We start from the raw sequence: 7897 nt of genomic DNA, 5'->3' as shown, positions 1-7897 counted from the left end.
ATATGTTTTTATATAAATTTTATTTCATGAATTAAATGATATTTTTATTGAAAAGAATAATAAAATTTTGACTTAAGAAAATTTAGGAAGAAAAAAAAGTAATTTTATAAAATTAGGAATATTTTGAAGGAAAAAAGAATTCAAAATAAAAAAGCTGGAATCAACTATTTTTTAATCAAAATTTCCCAATTTTGTTTTTAAAAAAATCAAACTAAATAATAGACAAAGTCTAGAGATGTTATTTTTTAAAAAATAAAATCCAACTTAAATTTCCCAAATCAAGCAGCTTATAAATAATTAGGGCAGCGCCCAGACTCCGCCTCGCTGCGTCCGGCTGCCGATCCTCCTCCGATCCATGGCTTCTCTTGATACCGACGTCGACATGGTTCCAGACGGTGAAGGTTCAATCGTCGCCGACGTTGTGTCGCCTTCCTCCATCGCTTCATCCTCTGCTAAAAAGCCAAAGAGGTTCGAGATTAAGAAATGGAACGCTGTCGCCCTCTGGGCCTGGGGTAAGCGCTCAAGTCGCAAGTTTTCGTGAAATCCATTTGGGATTCTCCTCTTGTTACGCTTTAGTTTATTTGATTTTCTATGTTTGAGTCTCCCGGATTGATAGACTAATTTGATGTTGTTTTGCAGATATCGTGGTGGACAACTGCGCTATTTGTAGGAATCACATCATGGATCTCTGTGAGTTCCCTCGCTTTCCATGATTTATTGGTTTTCATCAGCCCTTCTTTTAGTGTTTCTTCAGGTTAAGTTTCTACGATTAGGGTTTTGATTACTTGTTCACTGTTTGACTTTGTTGGTCTGTGATCTTTTATAGGCATCGAGTGTCAGGCTAACCAGGCAAGTGCGACTAGTGAAGAGTGCACAGTGGCTTGGGGTATGCTTCTTGTTTCACTGGCTCTAGCAACAAATTGAAGGACTTTTTAGAGCAAAGCACAACCGATAATTTTAGTATTTTACAACGTTGTTTAAATTTTGCTTTAGTTTTATTTTTTGATTGCTTAAAAATAGGTTGAGGTAACAACTAATCCTACAGATTGACCATGAATCATTCTGTCTCTCATATTATTACAAAGTTGAAAAAGTACCTCAGAGTACAATTTGAGGAGAAGTTTATACTGATTTAAGGGTGATTGTTTGCAGTTGGATATGGAGAGAGTTAGATATATCTCTTCTAGTATTATGGTAGACTGTATGTAGTGTGTGCTGGGGGAATGATTTTGAGATCTAACCGATAATAAAAGTGCACAGTAACATACTAGATGATCCCCCAGATTGCCTGATGCTATAATAAGTTATTAGTAGAAATATAATGTCTCAATGAAATTTGCTAGGAAAGGGAACGAAACATAAATATAGCTAAATCCTCCCTTTATGAGTTAATTTAGGGTATCTGATTTGGTGTACATGTTAATGATCGCTGCATCTGGATCTAAAAGGAGTGCTAGAGCTATATAGGGTAGAGGGTGTTTTTCTGTTTTGTGTTATCAACACCTGTGGAACAAACATCTGATAGGAGCATTGTTTCAGACATCATCTTAAATTGGTATTGGAGCTTGAATGTACTCTTGCTGTCATTCATAATTTATTTATGGTTGGAATTTAAAAAAATGATTGCAGTTTGATATGGTTGAGATAATTTGTACTTCAAGGGTCTGCTCTCTCAGGGCCTTAGACTTTCTTTTTTACAGGTAAAAGGCATTATATTTACAGTTTCCTGATAGGAAAAATCACATAAGCACAATGCTTTTGACCTTTCTGTTAAAAATTCTTAGTTGTCAAGCTAATTATTACATAAATTAGCAACATTTGTTTACCAACTCAGACTTTATGTGTCCCCTGAGTTGTCATCAACCATTGATTTGGGCCAACTATAGTTAGAATTTTAAAGGAATATTTTTATTCAGATGTCATAGAACTAAATTATAAATGGTATCTGATTCTTTCCCCATGATTTATCAACCAATTGTGGTGTCCTTTGTGTCACTTTATGAGTTACACTATATAATTGTTTAGACTAACAAATTCAGTAGTTAAATTTTGTAAATTTTGATGGCTGTACTGATATGTCTTGGTTAAATAAATGTATGGTTTTATCCTTGCTACTGAGTGATTCTCATTACATGGTATCTTCATCTTCCAATTTCCAGTAAAGTGACTCTTCTAATTAACCTATGATTTTCTTAAAAAGTAGTTATGATGCCTCACTAGAGTTCTTGTTTCATGTTTTATATAGTAATAGGTGTTTCTAACATGGTGTTTATGAAAGCACGATGAAAGAACAATTTTACCATTATTTTCTTGCTCAGCATTGAAGGAGCTATGGAATATGGTTGAATCTAAGCTTTGTTTTGTTGAAAATTATTAGTAAAAGGATTTCTTTCTATTTCCTTCTGTTTGGTTTATATAAATGGAAATGATTTGAATCAAACCTCAAACATATTTTAAATTTGTGCAAATGATTATGCTTTTCTTTTTCTAGAAGTCAATTTTGATAAGCCAAGAGGTACTCATCAATATATTGTTCAATTGATTCCTTCACTATTTTGGCCATTTATTTAATATCTTCCTGACTTTATTAATATTTTATAATTTAATACAGATAACAACCAAATGCCAACATTGATGAAATATAAAATATTTAAATAGAAAAGAATTTTGAATTTTATTGTTTTACATATAATGGAAAATCGGCCCTAGTTGGAATTTCAGTGCCACCACTGAAAGAGAGAATAGAAATTAAGATAAAACATGAAATCTAGAAATATTTAAATTACGACTGAAGCATAACAAAAGTGGCAATGTTATATGGAATTCCTAAAATTATACAATATAATATATGAATAAAAAAATCTGAAAAGGCAATGGGCTTGGTTACCCACTGTGTTGGCTCTAGGTTCATGATTCATATATGTTTGTATCACCATAAATCATTGTCAATTCATTTTCATGTGCATAGAAATAATTTAAGTTTGGATTGCAACATAATAAAAGTGTTTAGATAAATAGATTGTATATGGAAGTTCTGATTGTGCATTATAAAAATGATTAGATAAAAATGTTTACACATTATAAATATATAATTAAAAGAATTTTAAAAGGCAATGAGCTTGGTTGCCCACATGTTGCTTTTGGGTCATTTATACACCAAAAAGTCAGCTACTTTCCTAGAAAATTTTAAGACATTTCTTTGGGGAAAAAATTATGCTAAACAAATGAATGCTTACATTGCTAACTATGGAAATTCATTTTTACTAAACAATGGTCAGTACTCAGTGGGATCTGAGACTCAAAAATCATTTTCTTCAATCCACCTTGTTTATGTCTGTTCCGATTAATGGACAAGAAAAAAAAGGCGAAAGTAATTCCAAGTTGTACTACTATGCTGAGCAACATAACTCTTGGGATATATAGTATGAGCTGGCCTATGTTTGCTTTTATGATGCTTTGTTCTAAAGTAAAATATGGGCTGCGTAGATGGATTTGTTATCAATGTCCGTTTGTGCTTCCAGTGAACTTTAAATGTATAGTGTTTTACTGGTTTTCTTTTGTCATTTAACACTGGCTTAGAGGAAACCGTGGATTGGCTCTAGGACCATTGAGCCAGTGAGAATATTTTGCACTTGTTGAACCATCATTGGTTCTCAGCATTTTCTATCCCAGCATTATATTGGATGTTTTTCGTATGTAAAGAAACACTACTTTGGTAATGTTGTAGCTACACATCTACAGCGTGTCATTCCTTTGATCATCCATCTATTTTGTCATGTTTTTCTTTGCCTTTTCATTTACTGTGTTCAATAATTCTTGTTTGAAACAGGGGTCTGCAATCATGCCTTCCATTTCCATTGCATCAGCCGTTGGCTCAAAACTCGTCAAGTCTGTCCCTTGGGTAAAAACAATCTTGTCCCCCCACTTAAATCTCAGGTTTTACTGCTGCATTTGTCTCGTACTTTTATCTGACAGTACCCTTTCTTCATTTTCAGACAACAGTGAGTGGGAGTTCCAGAAATATGGTCACTAGTATAGCTGTTCCTGCAGAAGGTGCCTCCAACACTGTATGGATTCTCTGCTGTTCTGATCATCCAGAGATACAAAAGATCGTATTTGCTTCACTCGCAATTAGTTTTTTATTATGCCAACTTGCTGCAAAATTCTCCAATACAAATTTATTTTCATGATGGGGAAAGTCCTTGTTATGTTGTGGTTTAATGCTCTACTATTGCATTCCTTGTTCGGTTGGAAATATGTTTTAATATGACTAAGTGTTTGTCCTGTATCTTCGATTTAATTCTTTACACCGCTTTCAGTATGTTTTCTGTCACGAATCAGTTGCCTGAGTTTTATATTTTTTATTCAAAGTGTGATTAGGTTATGGATTCTTATAATTAATGCTACAGAATACCATGTGCCGCATGGATTTGATGAATGCCCACAATGTGGAGGTTTTTAGGTTACGATAATACTGAACTATTGACGAAATTTAACAAGCGCTTGCCCTTTGAATCTAAGCCTTTTGTTGTAGGAGATCCATTTTTACAAATTTAGATACTGTTAAATGTTGATTTATTTAACAACGTTCTTTTTTCATTTGGAATCGAGATGAAGGAAAACTTTGGTCAGTATAACAATAGTGATTTTAAATTGATTTATTTGAATGTTCTCAATAACAAGGGCTTACTTCTTTGGTAGGTTTTTTTTTTTTGTTTTTTTTTTTTTCAAAAAGATGGAAGCAGAGACTAGTAATCAATGTTCTAGTTATTCGTTGAAAAGATTTATCCAACGTCCATTAAGAAAATAATCAATTCAAGTGCCATCTTCCTACGGAGTTTCTGAGCATTTGTCATTGAACTCTGAAGGGCTATAAAAAAATATATACAAAAGTCGTAAATTGGCTTGATTTTGTCGTGCGTACGGTACATAGATGATAGCACAACTGGAATATAATTTACATTTATATTATCGGGAGTAAATTTTATATCGTTAAATCTGTCACTCCAACAATTTCACATTCAAATTTTATACTATGATCTTATACTATGATATGGTGCAAAAACTCCTCGATCCAAATCAATAATATGTTCCAATTGTGTCAATGCTTATCGGACCAATTTCTTTGTGCCCCAAAAACTAGCTGCTTACTTGCACTTTATATGTAGTATTATAATAAATTAATATTTCAAGTATTATTCAATAAAAAGATATTTATAAACTAAGCGTTCTGGAAGACTGGTCACGTGATTGGCAGGCCGCAGCCAGGCAGAGCTAAACTTAAGCCCCCACATTCGAAGGCACATCGCCCGTTCCACGCGTTCACAGTAAGCCAAGCGGTTTCCTCCATCGTATCAACGGCCCAGATTCGATATCTTCCCCTTCCACCGGGGTGCAATCGCATCCTACGGCTGAGAATAACGAACTCCCTTTCAACGCCCTTCTCCCGCTTATAAATTCGCCTTCTCCTGTCGTCTTCTCTCTCAAAGCGAATCGGAGAATTTAGATGGCGGCCGAACGCCCGGAGCCGGCAAAGTTTCCCTACTTCTCCTCCTCCCCCAGCTTCGGAAGAGCCCCCGTCGAGTACGACGAGAAGTCGTGCGATGGCTCCGACTCCCCTACCTTCGGCGGCGCTCATCGCGTGCAGCCACCGCCTCCGCCTGTCAAATCCGCTGCCCACGGCAACGAGGAAGACTACGACGCTTCCAGCGATGACTTCGAGTTTTCCGTCGAATTGAAAGGTGCTGCTGGGTTTCCCTCCGTCGATGCCGACGAGATCTTCTCCGGCGGGCGGATGCTCCCCGTGTACCCTGTCTTCAATCGCGACCTCATCCGCCGCGCCCCGGCGGAATCGAAGGAGAACGCTAAGGCTGAACCCATCTCCATCCGCAAGCTTCTGATCGAGGAGAAGGAGGCGGCACCGGAGGAGCCCTCTCCGCCTCCACCGATGCGATGCAAGAAGAGCGCCTCCACCGGGGCGCTGAGGAGCCTGATCCGGAACTTGACGATCGGTCGGAGCCACAGCGACGGGAAGGAGAAGTTCGTGTTCATCGAGGCGTCTCGACCGGAGTCGACGCCAGCCTCGCCGTCGAGGTCAGCAAAGAAGAAGGCCCCTGATAAGGGCGCGAAGAAGGGGCCGCGGACGGCGGAGGGAGATGTGGTCACCGCGCACCGTCCCTTATACGGCAAGGGATCAAACGACAAGGTGGTGAAGGGACCGCGACGGTCATTCTTACCGTACAGGCAGGAGCTGTTGGGGCTCTTCGCTCCTGTGAATGCTTTTGCCCATAATTCCAATAAAAGAAACCCCTTCTATTATTAACATCTATCCCTTTTTTTTTTCTTTTTCGTGTTATTTTGTAGAGAGAAATATTTCTTATTGAAATTTATTTTGAGCAACTTTTTTTACAAAAATACACCTCGTATTTGTCAAATCATTTAATCATTATCAAATTATTATCGAAAGGTTCTCCATCCTCCCTGATATGCTAAATATATCCCACTGTAGAATTTATTAAAAATATCAATTTTAAGATCCATTCTAATTAATTTATATTTGAAACTGTATTTTGCATCGTTTGGCATACTTAACTTTTTATAATATTTAAATCACATTTATATTTTTGAAATATCATGATCAATTTCATTTGAAACTGATCCATGAAAATAATCATTTCAAATTAAAATTAATATATTCCTTGTTAATGTATTATGCTTACAGACTTGAATTTAATAGTGTAAATTGAGATAGTAAAATTTTAAATTTATAAAGATTTGGATAAAATTTGTCATAAACTTTCTATAAGGCCTAGGACAATGATACTTATTAACCAACACCACTAATGGATTCTAATTAACACTTCCTAATTTAAAAAATATCAAACTTTTAAATTTTTGAATAGTATAGATTTATCGCTAGTTTCATTTGAAACTAAATCCTAAATTTTTAAATTTATAAAGACTTGATAAAATTTACAACAAACTTTCTATAAGGTTTAGGACAATGATTCTCATTAATCAACACCACTAATGAATTTTTAAGTCTCCTAATTCAAAAAATATCATAATTTTAAAATTTTGAATGATATAGATCCATTGTTAGTTTCATTTGAAATTGACTGATAGACATTAAGAATTTTAAATCACTTCAAATCAAATCAATATACTCCTAAAAATCTCTATATCCATACCTTCATATATGAATTCGATAGCATTAATTGAGAGCACTGAATTATTAAACTTGTAAATGTTTGATAAAATTTATCACAAGTTCTCTAACCAATACCATTAATAGATTCTTAAAACTTGCTTAATTTAAAATATATCAAACTTTTAAATTTTAGAATGGCATGAGTTAGTTGATAAATCTAGAGAACTCTAAATCATTTTAAATTAAAATTAATATACTACTATAAGTCTCCTTAATATATTTATGTCCTCAGATTTGAAGTCAATAGTGTAAATTGAGAATAATAAAATTTTAAATGGGTAGAGTAAAAATATAAAAAAATTCTATGATTATTTCATGAAATAAACTATCAAATTTAGATCTATGGGCATAAATATATATTAAGAGGATTTTAAGAATATATTGATTTTAATTTGAAATTATTTAGAGTTTTCTATATTCATAAGTCAGTTTCGGATGAAATGATATGAAAGAAAATAGATATTTTAGAAATATACTATGTGATTTAAATATTATAAAAGTTGTACGTGAAATGAGAAATACTAAAACCTACCTATACGGTTGAGTAAAATACTGAATTTGAGGTATTTGAAATTCTTAAACTAATAGAAATGAATAGTGATTGTGTTAAAAAAATCTTAAATTATATATATATATAATGTTCTTTTTTAATGGTAGGTAAGAATGACAAATGCCACAGTTTGCTTA

At 34.4% G+C, this 7897-nt stretch overlaps 2 protein-coding genes across 2 annotated transcripts; both read left to right on the top strand.

Annotated features, from left to right (window-relative positions):
* Window positions 1-297: 297 nt before the first annotated feature.
* On the top strand, window positions 298-4321 carry LOC141818974 (RING-box protein 1a-like). The gene is made up of 5 exons (XM_074706365.1): window positions 298-512; window positions 640-690; window positions 827-886; window positions 3830-3901; window positions 3996-4321. The coding sequence occupies exons 1-5, from the start codon at window positions 356-358 to the stop codon at window positions 4031-4033; spliced, it is 378 nt and encodes a 125-aa protein (XP_074562466.1). The 5' UTR covers window positions 298-355; the 3' UTR covers window positions 4034-4321.
* Window positions 4322-5501: 1180 nt separating this feature from the next.
* LOC141818975 (uncharacterized) lies at window positions 5502-6394 on the top strand. Its single transcript, XM_074706367.1, has one exon. The coding sequence runs from the start codon at window positions 5507-5509 to the stop codon at window positions 6320-6322; it is 816 nt and encodes a 271-aa protein (XP_074562468.1). The 5' UTR covers window positions 5502-5506; the 3' UTR covers window positions 6323-6394.
* Window positions 6395-7897: the final 1503 nt, after the last annotated feature.

This window comes from Curcuma longa, unplaced genomic scaffold (genome assembly GCF_044706935.1).
Source record: "Curcuma longa cultivar G26 ecotype Majalengka, Jawa Barat unplaced genomic scaffold, ITB_CL_G26_1.1 contig_27055, whole genome shotgun sequence".
Classification (NCBI taxonomy): Eukaryota; Viridiplantae; Streptophyta; class Magnoliopsida; order Zingiberales; family Zingiberaceae; genus Curcuma; species Curcuma longa.
This window is presented reverse-complemented; position numbering and strand designations above follow the sequence as displayed.

What these genes read in the sequence shown, in the direction of transcription:
- LOC141818975 (XM_074706367.1), top strand. Translation starts at nt 5,507, where the DNA reads ATGGCGGCCGAACGCCCGGAGCCGGCAAAGTTTCCCTACTTCTCCTCC.
- LOC141818974 (XM_074706365.1), top strand. Translation starts at nt 356, where the DNA reads ATGGCTTCTCTTGATACCGACGTCGACATGGTTCCAGACGGTGAAGGT. An exon ending in TGTCGCCCTCTGGGCCTGGG is followed by an intron (nt 513 to 639) that starts GTAAGCGCTCAA and finishes GTTGTTTTGCAG; the next exon opens with ATATCGTGGTGGACAACTGC. An exon ending in AGAGTGCACAGTGGCTTGGG is followed by an intron (nt 887 to 3,829) that starts GTATGCTTCTTG and finishes TGTTTGAAACAG; the next exon opens with GGGTCTGCAATCATGCCTTC.